Source organism: Thalia democratica, chromosome 4 (assembly GCF_965202585.1).
Source record: "Thalia democratica chromosome 4, ktThaDemo2.hap1.1, whole genome shotgun sequence".
Classification (NCBI taxonomy): Eukaryota; Metazoa; Chordata; class Thaliacea; order Salpida; family Salpidae; genus Thalia; species Thalia democratica.
In genome coordinates, this window is record NC_139168.1 from 57,803,502 (window position 1) to 57,830,008 (window position 26,507).

The 26,507-nt window shown below is 25.0% G+C and overlaps 1 protein-coding gene across 4 annotated transcripts in view; it reads right to left on the minus strand.

Annotated features, from left to right (window-relative positions):
* Positions 1-20,950, minus strand: part of LOC145835052 (uncharacterized) — a 33,380-nt gene extending 12,430 nt beyond the window's left edge. For 2 of the 4 annotated variants that reach the window (XM_082942589.1, XM_082942592.1), the window contains exons 1-10: positions 20,289-20,950; positions 15,858-16,133; positions 8,609-8,963; positions 6,238-6,627; positions 5,929-6,129; positions 5,577-5,603; positions 3,827-4,008; positions 3,246-3,445; positions 2,335-2,430; positions 738-886 (exon numbers count right to left, since the gene is read on the minus strand). In XM_082942589.1, the coding sequence (XP_082798715.1) occupies positions 738-886; positions 2,335-2,430; positions 3,246-3,445; positions 3,827-4,008; positions 5,577-5,603; positions 5,929-6,129; positions 6,238-6,627; positions 8,609-8,963; positions 15,858-16,133; positions 20,289-20,370 (1,958 nt within the window). In that variant the 5' untranslated portion in view covers positions 20,371-20,950. Of the gene's footprint in view, positions 1-737; positions 887-2,334; positions 2,431-3,245; positions 3,446-3,826; positions 4,009-5,576; positions 5,604-5,928; positions 6,130-6,237; positions 6,628-8,608; positions 8,964-15,857; positions 16,134-16,283; positions 16,383-20,288 lie in introns of those variants that run through there. The other 2 variants (XM_082942590.1, XM_082942591.1) reach the window with 2 other exon arrangements.
* Between the last annotated feature and the right edge of the window lie 5,557 nt (positions 20,951-26,507).

Here is a 26,507-nt window from a genome sequence, read left to right on the forward strand (position 1 = left end):
TACAAACGGATAATTGAAAAAGGAGGTCAGCAGTTTTGTACTTGTTTACCTTTTAATTTTAACTGAGTACAACGATTAAAACTCTAAACTACTAGTACAAAAAGTTATGTTATTATACAAAAACTAAAACAATCGAGCTAAGTATGTTAACAATGAGTTATAAGCATTTTAAAAATATTGTTTGCAACACTAAAATATTGTTTACAATGTGTAGTTTAAAAATAATCAAATAAAAACAAAACATTTAAAAAGTTATAACTAACCATGTATAACTTTAAGATGTTAAAAATATAGTAACACAAGACCGTAGTTGTAAAACAATTAGATAAAAAAAGTCTTACAAAGAGATCTTATTTTAATCATATGATTTTAGTTTTATTAATTCGATTTATACTAAAAATACATAATATTTTTATCATAAAAAGTTTGACTAATTTAAAATAAACATATTATACTACAAAAAAAACATAAACTATAGTTTTTTTTTTTTGATTGTTTATACTTATTGCATTTAGAAAAGCTAAAATAACATATATTGTATTTTTTTTAATCTTAATCATATCATCATAAACCTCACTTTTTTACGCAATGATTTTTTCTTACGATAATAAACCAAAACGGATTACATCATTGTCATATATTAATAAAAAACTCTTACTATTGTAATAAAACTATTTCCTTTTAAATAGGTGTTACTTAGTATATAAAACTATATCATTAAAAAAGTAAGTCCTTACCAATTTTCAATTCGTTTCCTCAGTTCGCCAACCAAATAGCTTGCATGAAACTGGTGTATAGCAGAAATTTGACCGAATATTCCCTGAACAACGTTTTCAGGCATAATTTTGTTCTTACTAACCGCTTCTTTAACTTGTTCGTGGAAGACCTATAATATTTATTGTTTCATAAAAAACAGACAAAAAAACTTATACATCAACTTTTAAGACTTTGATATTTTTTCTAGTTTTTGATTAGCTTTAGTAATGACTTTAATTTAGATTTTCGTTTAGGTTTTACACTTTATAATTGAATGTTTCTATATAACTAGTTTAATGTATCTATTATGTAAATTTTTGTAAAACAGATAAACTTTTTTTGTCGTAGTTACAATTGCGCGGTTCAAGTACAGGTAAAATTTAAGCATAATTACGAAGTTACATATGCAAAACCTTTGTTTATTTAAAATCATGTTTAACTAAATAAGAAGAAACATAACAAATTGATCAAAAATGAATATAACTGAAGCAAAAAGTAAAACTAAAAACATTTTTTCAGTTTAATTACGCCATTGAGCTTGTGAAGTTTTTGAACATTATTACATTTTATTACACAAAGTTAAACATTATTTTTATAAGTAAACTCGGCTAAACATCATTTTTACTAAACTATGCTTCAGGTAAAACAAAAATAATTTAAAATGCGGATTAAAATTTAATTTTTGTTCAACTTATTTTATATAGTTGGCTTATAAAACTTAAGCATTGTTATAAAACACAATGTTATAAATCAGTTTACTTTCTACTACTATGTTGAGAAAGTACTTTTTATTATATCATAATCATTGCATTCTTTCATACTACTGACTTTAATTAAAACAGTTGTTCTAAATACTTAATCTTTATATACTTTATAAAACTTTAAATTAAATAAACAGATTCGACAGTTAAATTATAATAACTTAAAAATAGTTAAAACTAAAATTGTAGCTTATAAGTGTAAGTAAGTATATACGGTAGAAGAAAATATTTAGTATACATTCAGAAAACTAAGTAGAGATTCTCAATAAATATTTTAGCTAAAGCTTTTATTTGAAAAAAATATCAAAACTTAAAGTAAAATAAAATACTGACGGTAACATATATAACTTTATTTGATTAATAACAATCTAATAAAAAAATACGAAATTGCGTGATTGCGCTGTAGTCGTCACGCTACATCGAGCACCAATCAGCACATTGTCATCTGAAAATGTCTCTATATTTTGTATTTATATGAAGCGTGCAACTAAATTGGCTCTCACTTAAATATTTGGAAACAGTGAAATATTTATTTTCCGTTTGCCTTAGACGTGTTACACGCATTTAAAAATGAAAAACTAACTTTTAAGTTTTAAAGCTTTGCAACAAATTACGTAAGTAAAAATATAAATTGATACTTTTTAGTTTTCTATATAAAAAAAGACTATCAAAATTAAAATACAACTTTTTATAAATACTGTATATATATATATATATATATATATATATATAAATTGTCACTAAAATTTAAACTTGTATTTAACTTAGAAACTTATTGGAACAATAATGAAGTTTAGAAGAAAAAACTTAAACTTACACCATCAATAAGCTTCAAAACTTTAACGTACGTTTCCTCAGTTTCAAGAAGCTCTTTAACGATGTTGAAAAGCTTTTTTTCTCTTGAGTTTTGCTCCTGTTCAGATAATACTAATGATTTTCTGTTTGAAATTGCGTAAGCTCTGCGCCTACCTCTATTAACAAATTTCATGTAACTAGCTGCTTTGCTTTGAAAATCAAAATGCAATTGAAAACTTAAAACATTTTTTAGCGGAATTAGTAAATGATTAACTAAAACAAAACTTTGCTAATTTCTTTGCAGCACTTAATACTATTAGTTACACTTTTTGGTAGCAATAAACAATTTTGGCAGTTAAGTTCACATAAAAACAAAAGATCTACCAAAAATTCCGTCACGGTTTAAATGTTATATTAAATACTGGTTAAATTTCATTAAGTTGCAGCTGTACGAGCAACTTAAAATTGTGACAGTGAAGTTAATTTTACAATACTTCTGTAATTCAGTTTGTAAGCGGCAATTACACCATCATTAAAAAATTATAATATGAGATTACTAATCTAATGTACATCATAAGTTATGGAAAAATATATTTTCATATTTGAGGATAAACTCGTGTAATCTATTGGACAAATTAAAATCGGAATTTTAAATGATTGAAATACCTATAGAAATATACACCGCTTAAAGTTTTGACAGTTATTTAAATTCATATTTTTGTTATTTCTCAATACAGTCTTTGTTTAACTTAAGTCAAAAACAAATGATACATTATAAATTTAACAATATTTACAATTCCTGGTAAACTTTGAAAAACTAAACTAAAGGAACAATTAAAAATTAAGCTAGCAGTAATCACAATATAAAACTTTTTTTATGTTCTAAATCAAACTTTACATGTATTTTCTGCATGTATCATATTAAAAAATAACGTTTTCTCGCTTTGGTGAAGCAGTTGGCGTTTCTTCGCTTCCGTATTTCACAACTTGGAACTCCCCGCTCGAGCTACGTGACGTCACACTTTGATTTCTTTTCAGCGTCTCGTCGCTGCGTTCGGTCTTGTCTTGACCTGTTGACGGATTGAATTCGGAAGAAACCGTCGAGCTCATGGAGTCTGGTCGCAGTTCGTTGCCTGACAATTCAAAGGAATTGATTAATCTTGGATAAAAATTACAAAAATAACTTTAGATCAATAACTAATAAGTATAGTATTTTAAAATAAGTTATAAATAAAATATAAATTGATTTTTTAAAGACTTAAAGAGTAGGGTTCCAAAAGTGGGCAACATAGCCCCTTTAGAGGTGTTTTTGGCTATCCAGGTGGTGTTAATTATTAATTCATCGAAAAAGTAAATAGGTGATTTACTAGTAAAAAAGCGATATCGAACAAAAGGGGAAAATTATTTTTTAATTTGTACCAAGGGATGTTTATGATAATAAAACTTTTTATCAAAAGTAGGAAACTTCAGCCAAATTAAAAATTTAACCAGGGAACAATACTACATAAACTAACTGATGCTACTGCTTTCAGTAGTAACTGGGGTGCTGGCTAGAGAACTTGCCCGTTTTTCTACTTTATCATCGGTCGCTGCAACGTTGTTTTCCAACGTTTGTGCTCGAGATCGATTTTTAATACCGAGGACGTTGGGACGCAGCCTAACCGGACTGGTCTCATCCCTGCTTATTCGCTCCAATCTGTGTTTGAACAATACCAGTCAACTGTTGCGAAACTGAGGCAAGTTAATAATTGACTACTTTCTTTTAATTGATTGATGTAAAAAAACTCAAAAAATGAAAAAATAATACCAAAAATAAATATTAGATTTTTTTTATTTTACTAATAAAAGTATTAGTATACTTATCTTCAACATAACGCTTTAAAAGTTATTTTTAACACAAAGCTTCAAAGATTTTTATATTAAACAAAAAAAAAAGTTTACTTCAATAACTTAACAGTTAGTTACACCCAAAGTTAGAATTCACTTTAAAAAAATCCGTTGACGGAAAACTACCGTTTCTCGACACAGAAGTAAAGCAAGTATCAAAACAATTACACACAAATGTGTACAGAAAAACAACAGACACAGGATTAATAACGCAATACACTAGTATTTGTCCAAAATCTTGGAAACTCGGTTTAATAAACTTTTAACTAAACAGAGCACTAAATATATGCTCAAATTTTACCGCTTTAAAAAAAAATGAACTTACAAAAATTAAAAACTTATTACTTAAGAATCAGTATCCAAAAAACCTTATAGAGTACAAGTTCAACAAATTCCTTGAAGTTCATAAAATCGACAACTCAACATTTAAACAAATGAAAATATTTTCAAAAAAAAAAAAGAAAAGAAAACGGAAATTGAAAACTGCTCTTATTTCACACCAATTTATAAATTTTGGTTAGTAGTTGTTGAATAAGATTCCAAAAACGAATAGCATTCATATTTCAAAAACACAACACTGTTATTAAACTGGCCTACACCAGCAACAAAGTACCTGACTACTTCAGCAACAAAAGTAAATGCTCGGAAATATTTGACGCAAATGTTATCTATAAATACACCTGCTCTGCAGATCAGAGCATCTCCTACATTGGAGAAACATCACGGAAAATCCTCCAACGAATTACAGACCACAGCGGAACAGATAAAAACAGCGCAATACTTGAACATATTTTTAATTGCACACACTGTCAAAACTCTGACACAGTTCAAAACTTCAAAGTTTTGAAACGATGTAAACAAAGCGAACTCTACAGTCTGAAATCAATATTGATTGAGAAAGAGCGACCTAAGTTAAATACGCAAATAGCATTAAATGGAAAAGCAAAATTATTAACAATTTATAAATTAACATAGGTTTACTTTAGTTTTACTTGATAAATCTCTAAAGTATGTATTTATTTGAATTTATTCATACGTCATAATGTAAACTTACTTTTCAAACTGTTTAATAACCAAAAAAACTAATTCAAAATCATTTAACATTTACCACTTGACAATGAAACTAGTACAGTTTTGAAAAGCTTTGTGAGATAAAATAAAAAATAAAATGAGTAATCTGTTAATAATAAGTTGCAAATGGTATATAAATACGTTTAAAAACCTTCCTAAAATAGTACTTAACAGTTAAATTTATATTGTATTAAAAACTACTTTAATAACAATTAAACATTGGTAAAAAGAATACTTTCATGTTTCTTTTTTACGGTCTCTCAAAAAAGCATGCAGTATAATAAACACTCTTGTTTTTTTTCTTACCTTGAGTATAGAAATGAACTAAGTGAACTGTAAAAAAAATATAAAAACATTATCAAAATAATTTACAGTTATAAACTTTGATTGTAAAACAGTTTACATTTTACATTTTTATCTACAATAGAAAAAAAAATTAGCCGGGTTTATCATAAAAAAATGCCTTATATATATATATGATATGGACTATAACTTTTTTGTAATTTTGAAGCAAATGCTTTTGTATAAAAAGAAAATTCTATTGGCTGAAATTTTATATTGTTATATTAGAAGTTAGAATAGACGCCTCATAAATCACGTAAAGTATAGAAATAATAGTATTTGTTTCAAACTTAAATAATGATTGACAGCGCTTTACCTGCGCTGTAACATTTCTTCAGGACCGCTCAATCTTTGCATTGCAACATCGCCGTAAGCTGAGGATGATACAGAAGATGTGCTTGCAGTGGAGGCTCTCGAATTGTTTCCATCACTGGAGGGCAGTGTGTTGTTCCTCCGCTTTATTGTGGCTTCCGAATACAGGAAACTCTTAGGGATTTCGTTTGAGTTACGGATTTCCCTAAGTAAAATATCATAAAATAAGGTATATAACCAATTTTTTTAATAAATACAATTAAAACAGAAATTCATAACATAAGTTTTAAACTTAAAACTAAGCAAAAATTACTTGTTATTAGTTGGGCTGGAGCTATCAACTCGCTTTCTCTGTCGTTCAAAGCTTTGCCTCCTCCTTTCTTTAGCACTGGAGCCTTTTCTTTGTAGCACAGCTCGTGTGTTTTTTTCATCTGCAGCCGAATACATATTATCTTTTGCTTTCAATTCTTCGTCAGCACTTTTGCTCTTCTTATCATCCGCTGTTTGCTTGCTGGAGTTTCTTTGACTTCTGAGAAGGAAAGACGATCGCTCTTTGTGAGCAAATTTATTATCACCAGAAGAAGTTGTGTTGCTGCGAGGTTTTTGGGCTGGCGGAAAACGTTTTGGGGATTGTGGAGCTGACGGAGCCTTGTTGCCTGGTGACAAGTCTGTATGGTTTGGATCGACTGGGGACGAGCCTGACCTATAAATATACAACTTTATAAATAAAAGTATAAATTACAACTTTATAAATATTCTTTAAAATTTTAAGAACAAAAAAATCATATACATTATATTGTCTTATTAGAAATACCCAAAGCAAAACATAAATCTAAAACTTTATTGCAATTGTATGAAGTTCAGGATAGCAAACATGTTTAAATACAATTAGTATATACACAAGTAAAAATACATGAGTGCATTATCGATCTAAAAGTTAAAATATTGTTATTAACACTTTTTATACTTTCTATAAATTATTAAATGTAGGTCCTATATTAAGAACGGTTATACAGAAAAAAGTTATAATTTTGTAAAACATATGTTTACTGTTTTTTTTTTTTGTTTTATTCTAAATATATTTTGAACTACACCGTTTAATGTTTTTTAACACTACAAAAGTTGCAAAAGAAAAATTTTGAGGCTGCTACTCTTTATTTTGACCCAGCAATAATTTTGTTAATCCTTGATAAATACTTAAAGAAAACAAAAAACAAATTTCATGATTTTTAAAAACGAAATAAGGTCCAAGCAAATGTAAGGTTTGCTTATTGCTATCATTTTACATATCTCTTTCTTAAAACTAAAGTATTATTACTATTAGTCTATTACTAAAGTTTTAAATGAATTTTAAATCATAATTGTAGAAAATCAGATTTATACAACTTTTGCTCAGCTAAAAGGTTTCTTCAAATTTGGTGCCTGTTAAACAACACTTTTCAACCTTAGGAGAGTGATTATTAAAAGATAATCATTTGTAATATACTGTTCGGATGTTTTAAGAGATTTACAGGACTAGTTAAAAACAAGGAAAGAAAAAATAGATTGAAATATTTTAATGCTGCTTTAAACTGATACCATAATGAATAAAAAAAGCATTTTAATTGTTAGTATTTAGCTGTCATAAACGCAAATACAAGCCACTAAACCGTCAATAAATGTCGCCATAATTGCTAAAAACTCGGTAGAAAAATTCTAAATATAGCAACAATCCTGAAATAGCCAAATAATTACGAAACTTAAGAAAAAAGTTAAGCATTAAGAAGCTCAAATTAAATTGATACTAAAAAATAAAACAGCTTTTCGTAGCTAATAACAGTCAAATGTTTAAAACTGTAAAAGCTATAGTGTAAAAAAATTTTATAAACTATATATGCTATACTTTTTAAACATATGTTACTATATATTCAATAACAGTTACTATAACAGTAAATATAGATATAAAATACAGTTATTAATAACTATAAATATAGCTAGAATTAAAACCTTTTTATTTTGTTAATAAAGTATTGTCTATAAATATTTTTATTAAATATTTCTCTAATTGTTTGAAATTTTTAGTTCTTGTTTACATAAATAGTATTAAAACAAAAATTATTAATGCTTCAAAGTTTAACAAAAAGAAAACAATAACAATTTTTTGAATTTTATCTTTCTATAATTTGATTTATTTTGAATCAATCTTACAAAAGTTTTAACAAAACTGTTGACAAATAACTAATGTTTTATCTATAAATTAAATATACAATTATGTGTTTAGTGAGTAAATTTCATTGTACCAATGCTTGGTATAAAAACAGTTTAAAAAACTATTTAGTTTTGAATAACACAAGGCAACAGTTTATAAAAATCAAAACATTAAGCTTTCTAATTTTTATGACAATTTAGTTGTTCAGGATAGTACTTCTTTAAATGTTGATATACTGAAACATGCTTTTTTTAATTGCAACTACTATAGAAAAGTTAACAAAAGCTAACTCATGTAAAGTTAGCAATACTACATGTTTGTAAAATTTATAAATACTTAAAAGTTTTAAATTTAAACCATTCTGTAAAATTAAGTAATCAAGTCTTTACCTTATTAAAAATCTAAAACTACAAGAAAAAGTCTGAAAATTTTTCATCAAAGTTTAGATAAAAAAGTTGTTACTATCAGTTTTTTACATCGAATAAAAGTTAAATACCTGTCTTGATTTTTAAGAGCGTTGTTTCGAGCAACTGGAGTTGTTCCGAACAATTTGGCCGTATCGTAAACAGTTCTTTGCAATATTGTTTCAACCTCTTTCGCCTCCTTTTCTACTTTGTCAATTTTTCTCACGTACCTATGCGAATGCTGCGGAGTTTTCGATCCGCTCCAAGCTGGCTTCAGCACAGTTAACTTGCAGTTAACAGGAGAACTCGAGTCTTTTAAGCAAGGCAGCTGACTTTTTATTGATTCAATGTTCGGTGCTTGTCTGTCTTTGAAACTTGGTGGCTTAGGCTTTAGAGCTGGTTTTTTTATGCTGTTCTTTTTCCATGCACTAGTTTCAGTTCTATTTGCTGTAAAAAAGTACTTGTGTAATTTCGTTTGTAAAATTATCGTTTTATAAATGTGTTTTTTTATCATTAGAAAGTTGTATCTACACATTCTTTTAGCAGTCTCAAAAACCACAGAGTTTTTTTTTCAAAACATCAAAAATACCTTTTACATGTTTTAAATTTTTTTAGTTATTTCAATTACTTGAATTAATAATTAAAACTTTTTTTTTTTTAATCTATAGAAATTACATATACTACATAAAATTTATTGATCAACATTTAAGTAAGAAAAAATATATGTATATACTTTTGTATAGAATTCAAATTATTTTATACTTATAAATTTCTAAATTTCAAAAAAAAAAACTACTAGTTTTAACAAAGCAAAAACTAGACTACAAATTTTGACAAAACACTAATAATAATAAATGTAAACTTAACTCTTAAAACTAAACCATTTAGCAACAAATAACTTTTTTTTAACACTACGTGTTAAATAATTCAAAAGGAAACTAAAAAATCTACTATAAGTTTGATTTGTGTATAAATCAAAATTTGTCAAACTAATTTGAGCAAAAGTATTTGGTTAAAAACTGCTAAAAGTTACAAGTTTACAGTATCAAAAATTAACTACTACAGTTGAAATTAAAGAAAAGTACTTAGATTTGAAAATATTAAGCAAAATTTTTAATAAATATTTACGCCAACCTTATGTTTGTCATGAACAACCTCACTAGAAACTCAGAATTTTTTAAACAAATAATCTATGAACAAAGGCTGTGTTAAAAAATAACTAAAACTAGATAGCCAATTTTTTTAAATATCATCAATTATGGATCTTAAGTAAACAGCTGCTTTAAATTATAACTTTTTATCTATCTTCTTTCTTTAAAACGAATTAGCACTTTACAGATTTTAAAAAAATATCAAACCAACAGATACTAAATCTGTTTATTAAAAACAATTAACACAGAGTGTTAAGGCTAAACTTTAATTTTTACTTTATTTAACAACAAAGTCAAAACTAAAAAAAAAATTAATCAAAAACTTCCTTGATTGTAACAATTACACAATGTATAGCTAAAGTATGGTGATAAAAATTCAAGGATGCTTGTAACTTATTAATACTCAATACACGTTTAAAACGTGTAAGCGCTTTACATATAACAAAAGATAAGCTTGAGCTAAGAAAATATATTCCAAATCTTTTCAAGTTATCTAAGCAATATGAAAGTTAAAAATACATATAACCACCAAAATTTGAAAATACACTTAAAACTAAAATCTGAATAAACAATAAAAAATTAAACAAACTCACTAAAAAGTCAGACTGATGACACTGAAGAAAAACTTATTGAGCTCCAAACTTTTGCTAGAACAAACAAAATAAACAATGAAAGCAGAGATTGTGACGAAATAACTAAAGACTATTCTGAAAAATATGCCATCAACTTATCTACAAGTAAAATTACTGGTGGTCTGTAACTATTAATCATGTGTGAAACGTGATTTTTGATGGTTATCAGCTTTCTTTTTCTAATTAAATATTCTACCGAAGATTACAACTCATTCCCTTTTTAATGTTTTCTTAAAATAATCACTTATAAAGCTTCTCTTTAAATAAACGTACTTACTTTAAAAATTAATAACTTTTATTCATTTTTTATTTAAGTTAAGCTTTTGCTTCAACTGAAACATTGGCATTGTAATTTTCGCTTATTGGAAATCTACTTGACATAAAGCACTATCGTTTACCACAACATTCGGCACGAGACTACTTTTGGTTTTACTTTTCTCTTTGTATATTACCAACCGCTTATAGTTTGTTCTAAAATCAGTTAATGAGATTATTTACGTTGATTTATTTTAAAGTTCTAAACCATACGTAGCTCAGTTAAGTATTTAGAAAGCTTAAATATTTAGTTTTAGATGGCTTCATTTCGATACATAACAAAAAGGATGGTACATTAATTTAAATGTATTTTTCAAATTCTATGTCCAAGTTATTTAAACATTATTTTGCTACACTGTTATCTAAAACTATCGCTAATATCAATTATAGTTAAATAACTAACTATCAATTAAAAAAAAAGGCTAATAGATTAACAAAATTTTATTGTATATTTAGTTATAAGTTTCACAACTATAGGAAAGTAATTACAAAAGTTTTATAACAAGCATGTAATTAAAAACTTGTAAATTTATAAAAATCAATACTACAATACGCAACAGAATTTGCACGATATTTATTTAATATAAAACAGTCATATTTCATTAAATCCTTAACTTTTAATCAAGCTCAGTAATTTTTATTTCAAAATAAACACTTAGATAAAAATAAATTAACAATAAGTACTATTTAATCAAAACTTACTAGAGTCAAAAATAATTTGTAATATTACTGGTATTTTGGTTACAAATTAATAAATTAGTTAAGTTGAGTTCAATAACTTACAATGTTTTTGCTTTAAATTTTTTTTTTATTTTACACAAGGTGATTTTCAAACTTTCTAAACATTACTTAGATCTTGGGTAGTGTACGCTTTTCCACCAGCCGAACATATCATGACTTGTACCTACGTATAAATACGCACTTCCTATATTCACTACACATGTGAATGGCTCTAACTTATTTTTTTTTGGTGTTTTAATTATTTGTTACATTTAATTTATGATAAAGTTAACATGTATACTTAATTGAGTTCACAAAATAAATTTTAACTTAAAATGAACAACTTTCATTAATTTTATAGGACAGAATATTTTTAACAAAAAAAGAATAATTCTATTCACTTAACAAAATATTAGACATTAAAGAAATTAAAAACATAAAATAAAACTCTTTATTAATATTTAGATACGATTTTTTAATTAAATGATCTCTAAAACAACCATGAGAAAAATATTTAGACAATTTAAAGTATATATAGTTTACGATTAATGGTCTCAATTTAAGTATGTTTATAAAACATAAATTTGACAGCTGTAAACTTGTGAAAAAATTTCCTCATACCTAAATTACATCATATAAATAAAATATTAAACAGAGTATCTTTTTATGTAACAAGTTTATTTATTTTATTTCTCATTAGTTAAGTTCTTCCGGTTATACTATTTTTATAAAAAAAGTTTATAACAGAATATAAAAAATTACAATTAAACTGTGTTTTTGTAAAAATCATAACTATAATTATGAAGTTAGTATATTTTAAAATAGAATTTAGATCAAAAAAAGTTCTAAGTGCAACTAGTTGAATAAACTATTATGAACAAAAACCTCACAAACTTTGAGTTGATAAATAAATCAATATAACAAATATATATAGACTACCTATAAAAACTTACAAAATATAATGTTTTCAAATATGTTTAAGAAAACTAACAAACACATATATTTACATAAAAACGATTTACTTAAATATTTTTATTTTTAAAAAGTTAAAATACGATCTGACACTATAGAATTCGACTACATATATCACTAACAAGTAACAACAAAGAAATTGAACAAATTTTACTAATAAAATAGAAATACTTCATACAATTTTTTTATTTAAATTTTTTTTGATTATGAATAAAAGTGAATTATAAACAAAATCAAAACTGTAAGAATATATTTTTTTCCTTTTTTATCAAAAACAACTTAGAGCAAACATTTTTAAATACAAGTTAATCCGTCAAATCAATAAAACAACAATAAAACTAATTAGCTATAGTATTACAGAACAAGGAACAGTATTTTAAATACGACTGTTTTAAGATTCAACTGGTAATAAAAAAAATATACTATTCATGAAAATAAAATAATTAGTTTCATTATAGTAAAAATTCCTAAGAAAATTAGGTTGACTCTTAATAAGTTGTAAACAACGTCAAAAATTAAAACTTTTTACATCATTAAAATCAAATTAAAAAGCTTTGAGCTTGTATATAGTTTCGTTACAATATTTCTTAAATACACAACAGAAAAAGAATATTAAAAAAATCTAAAATTTTAGGTAATTAAACTTTAAAAATATAGATTAGCTAAGAATGACACTTAATAATATACCTATATACTAGATAATAATATTACTTTGGAATATTCTAGTTAAAAACTAAATTCAAAACTAAAGCAAAGATATAAGTTAGATTAAGGGTGAGTAACGTTTGGGATACAGCCCATCACGTATTTATTAGTTTCAAATTTAACTTAAACAAAGTTATCAAAAATGAGCTTTTTTCCAACATATATTTTTAAAATTGCTTATAACTAGATTTTCAGTACACATAAGTTATATCTCATAGTACGTTTTTTTTTTATACTACAAACTTTATTTTATGGCCAACACAGGCGTTGTTTAACAAGTCCGACCCGCGTAGGTCTATTAATGGCAAGTCTAGCCGATTAGAAAAGTTGTCTACCCTTAGGTTAAATTTATATTAAGTAACAAGTAATACTTTTAACTAAGTAATATAATTTAGACCAAACAATAAAAAACCTGTGATCATGTAAAATATAAATTATTTTTGAATTACAGCCTCTGAGCAAAATATTCAGGTTATTTACTCAGTTCATTTTATGCTTAGTTTAAATAATTATTAAATAAAAAGTAGAGAAAAAAATATAAGTTTAGATAGACAAGTAGAGATTGTATAAATATATCAGATATATAAATATAGAAAATGTTGTATAAGCATTATAGAGTTATAGTAGAGGTTGTAACTTTTAAAGTTTTAAACTGTGGAATTAAGTAACCTATCAAGTACTACTAACCTTAGAAAAAAATATTTGTAATTAAATTTTTACAACATTTGTGCATTTCAATTGGTGTGAGCTCCTTATATTTCAAACGTGACAAAAGAGTAAAAAGTTTATGTAACCAAGATTATAGGGTATGCACAGTCATTGGCCTAATGATACGCTTGACACACAAACCTGGTCATTTTAACTCAAAACATTTTTTTATGCTATCGCTAGTGAAATTAAAATTTGAAACGTTAAAACTTTCTCTTTTGTTTTAATTGCTTTGAAAACTGCAATATATGCATTTCTGTTACTCCGGACTAAAAAGTGTTTTCAGCTAAAGTCAAAAAAAATATTGTAAAAAGTATACAAAGATCAACGAAAAATCTTACAGTAACTAATTTTAAAACAAAACATTCATAAAAACAAAATAAATAAGTTTCAAGTTTATATTATTTTCAACCAGTGTTAGTTTATTACGAATATTAACAAAAAATGCTGCGTGTTATACTTCTATGTAGCGCTGTAAGACTACAACAAAGCGGATATTAATGATATCCAAACTAATAACTTACAACTGGCAATCCAATATAATTTGGTTTTCAAAAAAAAAAATAAGTATATATAATTTAATAAAGTGTAATAAAAAACTGTAGAAGTTATCTTAAGTAGAATTAATACAGTTTTGAGCTTTCTATTTCAATTAAAACAGTCTTGCCAAATGAAGTTTTATTGAGAAAAAAATTATTTAAGTGTATATAAAACAATTACCTACTTAATTTTTGGCATTAAGACAAAACTTGACTTTGACTATTTTCATACAAGTATCATAAACTAGATAATTAATTAACTATATTTAAAAACATGAATACAATAACCATATACTACGTATGTTTACACTTTCTTGCATATTTCTTAATGACGTTACGTCTTTATGGAAATATTAAAGTTTAAAACAATTTGAATGACGTTAGCAAAAACTAAAACGTTAAAAGGAAGTAGTACGTTTTTACAATTTACAAAACTTAAGTTACATGTTAATAAATTTTTGTTGGCTTAAAGTTAAAAAGATATTTATAATCACTGATTGATTTCAAATATAACTAATCAATGACCTAACTTTATTGCTAAGAAGCAACCAATTAAAAACATTTACGTTGATTTCAGGGTTCGTGCGCGAAATTTTTTTAATTTAGCCTGACTGAGACCAATTTAGCCTGACATTTTTCAAAGTAAGGAAAATCCCCTTTAGAAGTCATTTTAGGTATTGGGGGGCCTTAATAGTACTATTATAGTCTCAGACTTCAACCAGCTTTATCTCAAAAATATTTTGAGCTTCAAAAATATGCAGAAAGCAACTCATAGCTTAGTTACAACTCAATAAAATAAGACTAAATTGTGAAAAAGGTGATTGATGTCGTATCAGGTTTAAAAAGCTTACACTTTAATTTAAAAAAACGTTTAAAATTTTGTTTATATAAAAAAAAATTAATTGTACCTAAAATTTGAACTCCCACAAAACTTAGTACTTATATCTTAAAGCTAAGTTTTAGTGCTTTGATATCTCCAATAACTTTAAACAAACAGTAAAATATATGAATAAACTGCTAAGACTTTAAATCTAAAAAGTTTTTGGTATAAAGCCTTTAAACTAGAAATTAAAACAGTTCAACCAACTAAGCTCTTAAAAACATAGCTGATGTAAACAAATTCAAACAAAAAGATAAATTGTTGAACTATACTGTAATATTTAAACTGTATTTTTTTAAGAATTTTTATAATTATGACGTATATAATCTACTCAAAACAAAATAATGAAGGTTCTTAAAAAAAATTTAAGGTTTTAAGCATTTGTTTTTACAAATACTGACTGATTTTGTCTTTAATAACTATATCTTTATTTAGAATTAAAAACACATCTCAATTTGATCTTAAAAAGATTTCTTTTTTAATCTTTTTTAATCAAAGATTTTCAAGCATTTGAACTGAGAAAAACTGAAGTTCTCAAATTTTTAAATAAAAAAACTGATTTAGCCTGACGTTTTTCAACTTTTTTCAAAAAAACTGATTTAGCCTGACTTAGCCTGATTTAGCCTGACGCGCACGAACCCTGTGATTTGTCAACTAAACAAAAAAATTATATCTTTTTCAATACTTTTAAAACTTTATAGATAAAAAACAACAAAAACCTGACTGTACTTTTTCATCCCACAGTTTTTTAACTTCAAAAAATGATCTTGGAATGTTTGGATCAGATATTGACCTTCTATTTCTCGAGTTCTTTTGAATTCTACCCATCCTTAAAGCCACCGGCTCTAAATTTCTCATTTTGACCTGCCTAGAGCTGAGGTCGGGTGTCTTGCTACCTTTGAAATCCCTCCTTGGAGCATTTAGCCCGCACTCAGCGTTAGCTTGGGTGATTTTGGAGTTCAACTCCATGCTATCGTTTGTACTCTGAGCAGGAACTGTAAGAAAAATACGATTAAAGAAAACTTATAATACTCGAAAAACTTAGTTTAATTACATTGCAGTTTAAAATTTAGTACATGCAATCTCAAAATTTGTTTTTGCATTGTTACCTACTTACCTATATCACAATACTAAGTATATCTTACCATTACACCTTTGAGCTGCTAATCTCAGAACTTCAGCAAAGTTTATGGAGCTACAGTCCATTTTAAGCAAGAGTTAATTAGTAAACAAATAGTTATATTTTAGGTTTGATTCTAAAGTGTTTAAAACTAGATATAAAGCACCATGCAATACTATTCTCCAAAAATACCAATATAACTTTAAGTAAAACAAATTAAACAAAAAGTTAACATACTCCTAAAAACAGCTACCATTCTTTTAGACTTTATAACATTTAATCGCATGCCTATTATTATTCATAAACAATGAATGTAAGTGTTTATAATTGTAAATTCAATATAATTAAATTAGTTTTTATAAAAGGTATTTAAAACTAAACAATTTAAATTCCAAAGTCTTTTCAGCTTAAAAAAAAATTTATAAGTTTTATTTTCTCTCAAGTCACTTCAATTATATATCAATTAGTATTATTTTAATAAAAACTCACAAAAAAGTAATGTTTTATTTACTGTCAACAAAGCTAGCTTCGAGAACTCTTAAAAAGTTTCTTGAAATCAAAGTCAATAAAGATTTATTTAATTACAAAAACTAATTATACTTTAATGAAGCTTATTATTCTAAAAACACAATGAAACTGATTAAAGCCATACAGAACAAAACAATTTCAAACGGAAGATAGTAAAATTGCATATGAAAAACTCACTGAACCATGAAAACACAAAAATACTGCTTCACATTTTTAAATAAAGAAACTAAACTTAACAAGTAATAATTTGACTTAACTACTGTACTTAAGTAATAATGAAATAAAATCTATACTACAAAATTAAATGTTTAGCAATTAAAATTAGCATACCCTTTCATATATTTTGGGATGAAAGAAAAGCAGTTGGGAAACGCAAGCATAAATTTTCGGTTAGCAAAACATAAGGCAACCGAATCCCAAGAGAAGTTATTTCAGTTGCTTGCAAAGCAATATGAACAGCAGGTGGATTTGGTGAGAGGAACTAAAGAAAAACTATCTTTTTTTTATTGTTGCAGCAAATAAAGTAAAACAAGTAAAAAATGAGATGTTTAAAGTAAACTAATTACATTTAATTATTTTATAACTTATAAGCTGTTTTAACAAACTTAATTAAACTTAATTGCTACAAAGTAGATATCTAACTTATATGCACTACAAAAATAAATGCTACAAGCAAAAAAATATTTTATTTAAACACAAACATTAGCTCTCGACTTGTTAGTTTGAAGCCAAACCTCTGTATAGCTTTAACTCAGACGAGAAAGTTTAAATGGAAAAAGAAAAAATAACCATGTACTTTAAACTTTCTTGATTCAAACTTGTATAACATGTGCTAACGACGCCGCTCGAACAATTTAAAAAAAAAAAGAAAAAAATCTATTAGCTATTCATGAGCGCCATGTGACAATGCTGAATAGGTAGCAATACGCAAGAGATTGGTCCTAAATATATGACTTAAGAGGAAATTAAAGCTAATATCAATATTTCAAGTGATTACAATGGCATGTTGATCAGTTCTATATGTCATTTTTGTAAATTAAAAGTATTGTAATTGCTTATAATTTAAAATAAAGTGTTTAGTTTAAATAAAATAGTAAAACTGAAGACCAAAACACATTTTTCCAAAGTGGGATAAGTTAGTTATTAGAGTATAAAAGATTACTTTTCTACATGTTTGGGTGTAAGTTTACTATATAATTTTTTAAATTTATAATTTATTGCTGGTAAAAACAAAGTTATTTTTATTAATTGAAATACTACTCAACAAAATCTATGAATTCAGAAAATCTAAAACCAATATTTATATTAGAAAAACATAGTATAAGAAAAACTGCTTTTTAGACTAAATGCTTTATTTAAAAAGTAATAATAAGTCATTTATAAACCTTAGTTAAATTTTTCACTGTAAGTATTTGAAAAAAAACTTTATAACATTTTGCAATAAATATAATTTAAAGTTTTGAAAATGCTCATTTAAATTATTAAAAATATAATTTTTAATAATGGAACTTTAACAAAGTAAAAACAACAACTACTTTTTTATTTTTAGGTAAACAATGTTTTGTTCGAAGAGCTCATTAGTATAAAAAAGTAAATCTTACTTAAATAGAATGTTTTTATTACTGTCGATTATAAATTTTAACAACATTAAGTTTTTTTTACATATAGAAAACGTCATTTTTAAATAGTATAAGAACGTTTATCTACAAAAAAAACTATTGTTAAATTGTTAAATTTATATAAAAATGTTAAAATAGATGTTAAATTATAATATAGATAAACTATTCAAATACTTAAAAAAATAATTAACCTTTTTAAACAACTGAAATTGAGTACATTTTTGACTCTTAACTTTTTATCAAACATAAAAACTGAACCTTAAAAAAACTTGAATGTTTCAAATAAGTTCTTCACATTTTTTAATACTTCAAACCTAAATAATTGTTAACTTTAATGCATGACTGCATGGCATTGAACTTGATAGCAGCTAGCTTATCATTCTAACCTCACCTTTACACCTTTGTTTACATTTTTATAAATAAAACCACGTTCAATTATAGAACTTTACAACTAATAATTTTCAGAATGATAAAATTCAAACTGCAAACAGTAATTTTCTAAGCTCTATACTCTTGGTAAAAGTTTGTCAAGGAATAACAGAAATTAGGATATCTGTTTTCAACTTCGTTTTCATTTGGCATATTTTACTTGATACAAGTTTTTATATAAAAAGTATAATTGTTAATCCTGTACACGATACAGCTAGTTATTTTAATTAGAATTATTTGATTGTTTATTTAATTAACACAATAAATAAAAGTTTAACCGATATTCTTATAAAAATAAAGTTTTACAGAGCAAAATAACTTGGAATACAATAACTTTTATCTACTTAAATTTCCACAGCCATATTACTTTATCATCTATAAACTCTATATAATTTTGATAGTATGGGCTTAAAAGAAAATAAAAAGCTTAATAGCGTAAAAGTATATTAATGTTGCTCAAATATTAATGCGGATATCATAATTTTTTAAAGTTTAAAACCAACTTTATGGTTTTTTAAACATAAGTTAAGCATGTTAAATAAAATTGTTAAGAAATGTCTTATCATAACTATTAACTTATTTTTTTGTTTATCATCTTTTTTACATTTTGTTTAATTTAAAATTTTATTGCTTATCGTTTAGTCAATAAATTGAAGTCATTTTTTTTTCATCACTTTGCTAAATACTTTTAAAGGAATGATAAATCAACTATAAATTAATCAACTACTCAATCATTAATTGTTTAGCTTATTAAATAAAGTTATAATTTTATGTTAAATAGAAGTGATAGTTAAATTTAGAAATCAAAGTTAATTAAAACGAAATATATAACATTAAAAAAAAAACATTTTTAAATACTTCATAATAACAACCAATTTATTTTAATTGTGAAAATGTATTTAATAAATTTATAAAACAAAATATCAAACCTCTATGCAATCAAAACTTGTTGTAAAATTCAAAAAGTATATTCTTTTTTTAATTGCAACAAAAAAACAAAGGTGTTACGTTACTTTTCAGTTAGCTTTATAATACGTAATAAATTTAGTAAGAGCTATTATGTATACTAAATGGTTTTAAATAGCTAGCTTTTTTATTGTTAACTGTGACTCATTTCTTTTTTCCCTATTCTTTTAAAGCAACTACTTTAATCTAATAATAATATATATTTAACTTATCATAAACTGTACAAAGATTGAACAACATTTTTATAATGGCCAACTAGTTAATTAAAAATATCACAAGCTCAAGCTTCTGTTTATTAGTTTTTTATAACTTAATTATCTGAGTACTTCATCAAAAGTAAAAAGTATGGCATAGAGCAGCATTTATATTGAACTTAATACTCTGTATATATTAAACTTTAATAGCTGTATTGAAATTATATATCATTAAAGAGAAAAACACAGAGAACATCTTTATATTAAACTAAAAAGATTAAACACAATACTAACCAGAAAAGTCTACTTCTGATTGTGTTTCAAAATTTCTTTCACTTCTTCTGAGTTTTCTAATTGTGGGACTTCTTATAGACATGTTTTTCTCTGCAGCATTAAAAACTTTATCTTCTCTATTTTCAGCGTCTTTATCTATAGTTTTCTGTGATCTTGTAATACTTTTTCTTTGAACAAACACTTTTCTTTCTTCAAATCTGTCCTCAGTAGATGTCCACTTAATGTAGCTTGGTACATATGAGTGAAGCTTATTATCTACAGTAGGTTTTTCTCTTCTTCTGTGGTTACGATCAAGAGTAACTGCTCTTCTGATGGTTGTGGTATTTCTTCTTGTGGATGGTTGAGCAGCTTTTTGTTCTCTAGACTTGATTTCACTAATTAAGTCACTAACTTTGCGCTGCCTTGAAGTGTGTCTTAAATCAAAATCTATAACTGAGCTTCTGCTTCTGTTACGCTGACGCGATCTTCCTACTCTAGATGAACTTGTGATTTCATTTTCACTGTTGCAACAGTTTTTAACAAACTTGTTTTCAATTTTCTTACTTCTTTCACGCACTAACTTTATTTCTTGCTTTTTTCTAGGGTTTAGTGACGTTGTGCATGTAAGCGGAAATTGCTGAGAGCTGTCATCAAGTTTTGTGCAATTTTTGCAGGAACCTTGACAATTATTGTCAATTTTTTCTTTAGCTTTTGAACCTTCTTTGAGATTAGACATTTTTTAATCAATTAACTGTTGTCTGGTACAAAAAATATATATAATCAAAGTTACAATAAAATATTTTTCTAATTTGTTAGTGTATAGTAAAACACAATTATCTAAAATAAAAAGCTTTCTTTAGTTTTTATAATTAAGATTGGTTTAACTTATTAAGTTAATAAATAATCTTATAAAAGTATAACAATTTATTTTTTATTTTACAATAAATTCTTATGAAAAAAATTGAAGTATTTTTATAAAACAAGTTTAAACTTTTAAAATTGAAAAATACAACATAAGTTTAGTTAAAAAAGTTATTACTGCCTATTTTTGTATAAATATTTAATTGAAAGTGTTTTATATTAAAAGCTTCAGTCAATAAAAAAAAAGACTGTATTAAAAAAATATAAATATAAAAGAATATTTTTAAGAGTATATTTTTGTAAAAAAATACAGTAAAGATTAAAAAGTTATTTTTAAATGTTGCTACCTGTAAATTTTAACAAAAACTGCTCAAAATTTCAATGGAACAAAACTAATTTAATAAATAAGTATATTTTAACACTTTTGGAATTTAACTAGAAGTTGTAGTTCACAAAACACTTATAGAATTCAGACTACATGAACTATTCAAAAAATAGTACTTTTGATTGTTTAATTCATTATTTAAAAACTTAACAATCAATTAACTCAAGTCTATGTGTGTAAACACTGCATATGCACCTTTTTTGATTCAAAGATTTACTTAATGTTTAAAAAACTACACTTCAAGAAAATCAACAAAGATTTTATTTAAAACTCTTTATTATTGCTTGAAATACTTTTAAAAGTTTCGTCAGCAAGCAAGTAAAATAATAGCAAAAAAAATCATTAAGAATGATTGACATACCAAGACTATTTGAGAAACTTAAAAATTATAACATTATTATTGTTGTTTGAAAGAGTAGCAACCTTAAAAAATGTTATTTGGGCTTGGAAGATTTGAAGGCATGTGGGCTCCTAAATTTGATATAAAAAAAATAAATATTATTTACTCTTATTTTAAAGCTTAAAGTATATACTATCTATATAATAATTTTATGAAACAAAAAATAATGGTCAATATTTAGGATAAGACAAGAATTGTAAAACAATCATGCAAACAAGTTCATAAAAGATCACACAAATGGAATAGAGTTTTTTCATAGGTAATATTCTCTAAATTTTTAAAAATTTATTTAAAATGTATCTACTTGTTTTCAAAAGTAAAGTACATCACTTTTTTTATTCATGATTTTTTTTAATATCAAGAACAACTAGTAGGAAGCAAGTTAAAAATTTATTATTTTATGAACAAACTTTTAAAATTTACTTTTTTTGTTTAACTTTAAAAAAATTTAAAGTAATTAAAATACCTCTTTCCTTTAAATTATTCAACTTTTTTTTTTTAATTAAACTGAAAAAGTTTTAAAACATTGTTCAAAAACTATAAGAGGATATGAGTTTCAAGTAAAATAGGCTATTTTTCCTTTTTAGTTTTCGCCATTGTTAGAGAACTTATTAAACTCTTTAACTTTGATCTCTAATGGTTTTTTCTGGTGGTTTCTTAGGGGATTTTTTTATATAAAATTGTTTAGTTGCTTCGTTGAGAAGTTTCAAAAACCTGAAATTAATTTGCATGTTTGCTGAGATTGCATAAATTTTTTATATATTTATTTTACATTATTTTATTCTATACCCTTATCCCAACCTACCACCAAATTCAGCAAATATACAAATTAGTAGCACTATTTTTGAATCTACCAGTTTAGTTTACAGATATAAACAGGAATAAAAATATAACAGTGAAAAGTTACAGTAACTTTAAGTGAAATTTCAACTGAACTTAAATTTTTAACAGCCAGATTTTTTTCTTGAAACATAAACGATTTATGAGTTTAATAGCTTTCGGAACAAACAAAGATGTATAGTTTTAAACATTATGAAAAAGAAGGTTATTGTAACTATTTTGTTTTTGTAGTGCAAGATATATCTTCTGAATAGAAAGCAAGTTAACTTTATTCTTTTAAGACGAATTTGTATACGAGACATAGCTTATAGTTCTAACCATAGTCTCTATTGTAACAATGAGCGTAACTCAAAGTATTACTATAGAATGATATTTTGAATTAAAAGAAACAAATTCTGTTCAATATTCAGAACTCTTTTTATTGAATTCTACCAACCAAGCATAGTAAAATAGGTTTTTAGAGCTAATATATTGGTAAGAACAATATATTTATTAAACCAATATATAGATCTTTTTTAAGTAAAAAATTTCAATGAAGTTATCTACATATAAATTAATTGTGCGAATAGTTAATTGTGAAAACTTGCAAAGACTTAGTTCACTTCATTAACGCTTTTTTGCGTATAAAAATAAATCCATGGAACTTTTTTTACAGAGCACAAACTTATGGGGATACAAACTGGTACAGCTTTCTTTTCTTTTTTAATTGACATAAAAAAGGATCTTCAAACTACAACTCAATTTTGTAAAATAATAAATCTCCAGTTCTTTTAACATTTTTATTACAGTATGTAATACTTTTTAAATAATCTAACTATTTAAATTAACATTAGTTGTTTATTGAGTAGGTCTGAAAATCAAAAGTTTTGTAACAAAATTTTTTAAATGTTAGCAATCAATTTTATTTTAATTTAGAAAAATATAGTTAAAAGCATTAATATTTTTGTGCATTGTTTTAAAATGGTGTATAATAGAAAATGTAGTATATGCTTCTTAAACGGTTACATGACAATTCAAATTCAGACAATTCGATTTCCGACAATTCAAATTCTTAAAAATATATTTAAAAGACTATATCTCAAAAACTGAAACACATGTTTTGAAAATTAAAAAGAGGTTGTAGGTCTAATTGATATAATCATGATCGTAAAATAAAAATTAACTAAAATATTTATATATAGAGAAATTTAAATTATATTAAAAAATGTTACATTTATATACTTTTTATAGCCATATCTCAAATATGTTCAATATTTTGCAAAAAAAAAAACTTTCTGTAGATAATAAATAATAATGCAAATTTTTTTTTTTGAATATTAATTACTTTTTGAGATATGGTCTTTGAAATTTTCTTAGAGAATTTTAATTGTCGGAATTTGAATTGTCTTGCACTCTTCTTAAACACATAATTAAAAAATATACTTTACAAACAAATGTTTTTAAATAAATTTAGACATTATTAAACAGCTAAATGTTTTAAGTAGAAGTGGGCAACGTAAAGCCCACAGGACGGATCCGGCGCGCTGACAGAATTTTCTGGTTTGGACGTACTTTTATGTTGAAAAAAAACTGTTTAAATCAAAACTAAAAAATATCTAGAATAAGCTCTTAATTTGCGTTTAAAACATAATGGTGCTTTTTTAAAAACAAATACATTAATTTATTGCTTTGAAACAGTTTTATTAACTTTTCGAAACATAATTTTTAAATTTAACTATAGGATGAAAATAATTTAGTAAAAATGACCTTCCAACCAAAAATTTTCTCAACCCTTTTCACAAAAGCATTCTAACTAATTTATTAGAAATATTAATTATAATTTTATATTAATACTAGTTTAACTTTATACTGATAAAACTACCTTTATAGTACTTTTTTGTAGCTTTTTTAACACATATAAATATTTTAAATATACGCAAAAATATCAGATAAATCAAAAGCATCTAAGTCTTTTTGTTTTATCAAATACTTTTTAGATAGTCAGTTGATTTTCAACTGTTTTCATTCTGTTTTTATTGACTTTGTATTAGATAATAAAAATATGTTCAGGTTTGCAGTCTAATTTCAATACAACGTTGTGACAACGCTGGTTTTTATTTCTTTAAAGTTTCTGGTTTTCTTTAAATTTTTTGTCATTTGTTAGCAATCTTAATAAAATACATCACCAAGAAACAAAAAAACTTTCTTTAATAAAAAACTTGAAACTTATCAAAAATTGTCCTATATAGCTGATTAAGTAAAGTCGATCAGTATATTTCTAAAATATGATAAACTGTTTTATTATACAAGTAACATTTTTTTTAAGTAAAAAAAAGTAATACATTACATACTAAACTTTTTTAACATGACAAAACTAACAAACATTTAATTTTTTTAATAATTTTGAGAAAAGCAGAAAAATTTAAGCTTAAAAGAAAATTTTAAAATATTTTATACTAACGTGACTCTCAACCTAATTTTGTATTTCTTTCTAAAGCAATCTATACACTTAAATTAGATTTAAAGTGAACATGTATAAAAATTTTGGTTTTAGTGCTTAATATTAATTATACTAATGGATTCAAACAAAATATTTCAATTAAGGTCTAAAACTAGTTTCAAATTTGTTTCAATCTGTTATTGATGTACAACAGCTTAAACAAGTAGACTAACCGTGTTTAGTTTTCTATCTTTCAACAATAAAATCTTGCTCAAGGCAATGCGATCCAGCTTACTTACCAACTGTGATTTTGGATGAAGTGTTTAGTAAGCGTTGTTGCGTGAAATAATAACAACTGCTGCTTTAATGTGATGAGAAACGCCCGGTTTTAGCCTTTTATTTTAAAGATAGAAAAATTATTTTTAACGATGGTTTTGTAGTTTATTTTAAATACTCAAACTAAAAGCATTGCCATTTAATTTATACAAAGCTGGTTGATGTAAAAAACTTTGTATCCTATAAAACTATGTAAATTTGAATTTTCGATGTCGTTTTAAAAGATATGCTTATGTAAATAAAATGCTAATTTTTAGTTTTTATAACAAGATGTAGAAAAATATTGTGTTAATATATATAAAGACCAAAAAACTACTAAAGTTAAGTTTTCTTTTATCAAAAATTTGATGCTCTTTTGCTTGTTTTTTATTAAACTTTGTTTGACATAAAATTATAATATAACAACATGAATACCACGGCTAAAGATAATTACTATGAAAATAGCTCAATCTAGTCTTTCTTTCGCTATGGTTTTTAGGTAAACATCAAAAGAATACCACCGAACAATCAAACTCACATCCTATGCTAGATCCTTTGAGGTTAGTATCTACTTTTTGTAAGTGTTTATAGTTTCACTAACTGTATCGCAAAAACAAAAAACTGTACACTTTTTTCTAAAATTCCTCAAATTTTAAAGTTTACACATTTAGATGTTATTAATATATTTTTAAAACTTGTATCTCAACATAATTTTAGTTTTTAGATACATTTTTTGCTTTTCAACAGTTTTTTAAACTTAGTTTTAATATCTTTAATTTTTTATCAAGACTTAATATTGTTTTAAATTAAAAATATTAAATAGAACTGCCAGTTTGTACAATCTAAAAACTCAGAATTACACCTAATGTATACATTTTATGATTAAAAAGTTAAACTGTTAAATACAACTAAAAATGAACTTTGTTAGATTACAATAACATGATATTTTGTTTAGAAATATAATTTTACCTTTTCCTTGAACTAAGTTCAAAACAGTTTCAAACTACTTAGTCTTATTAA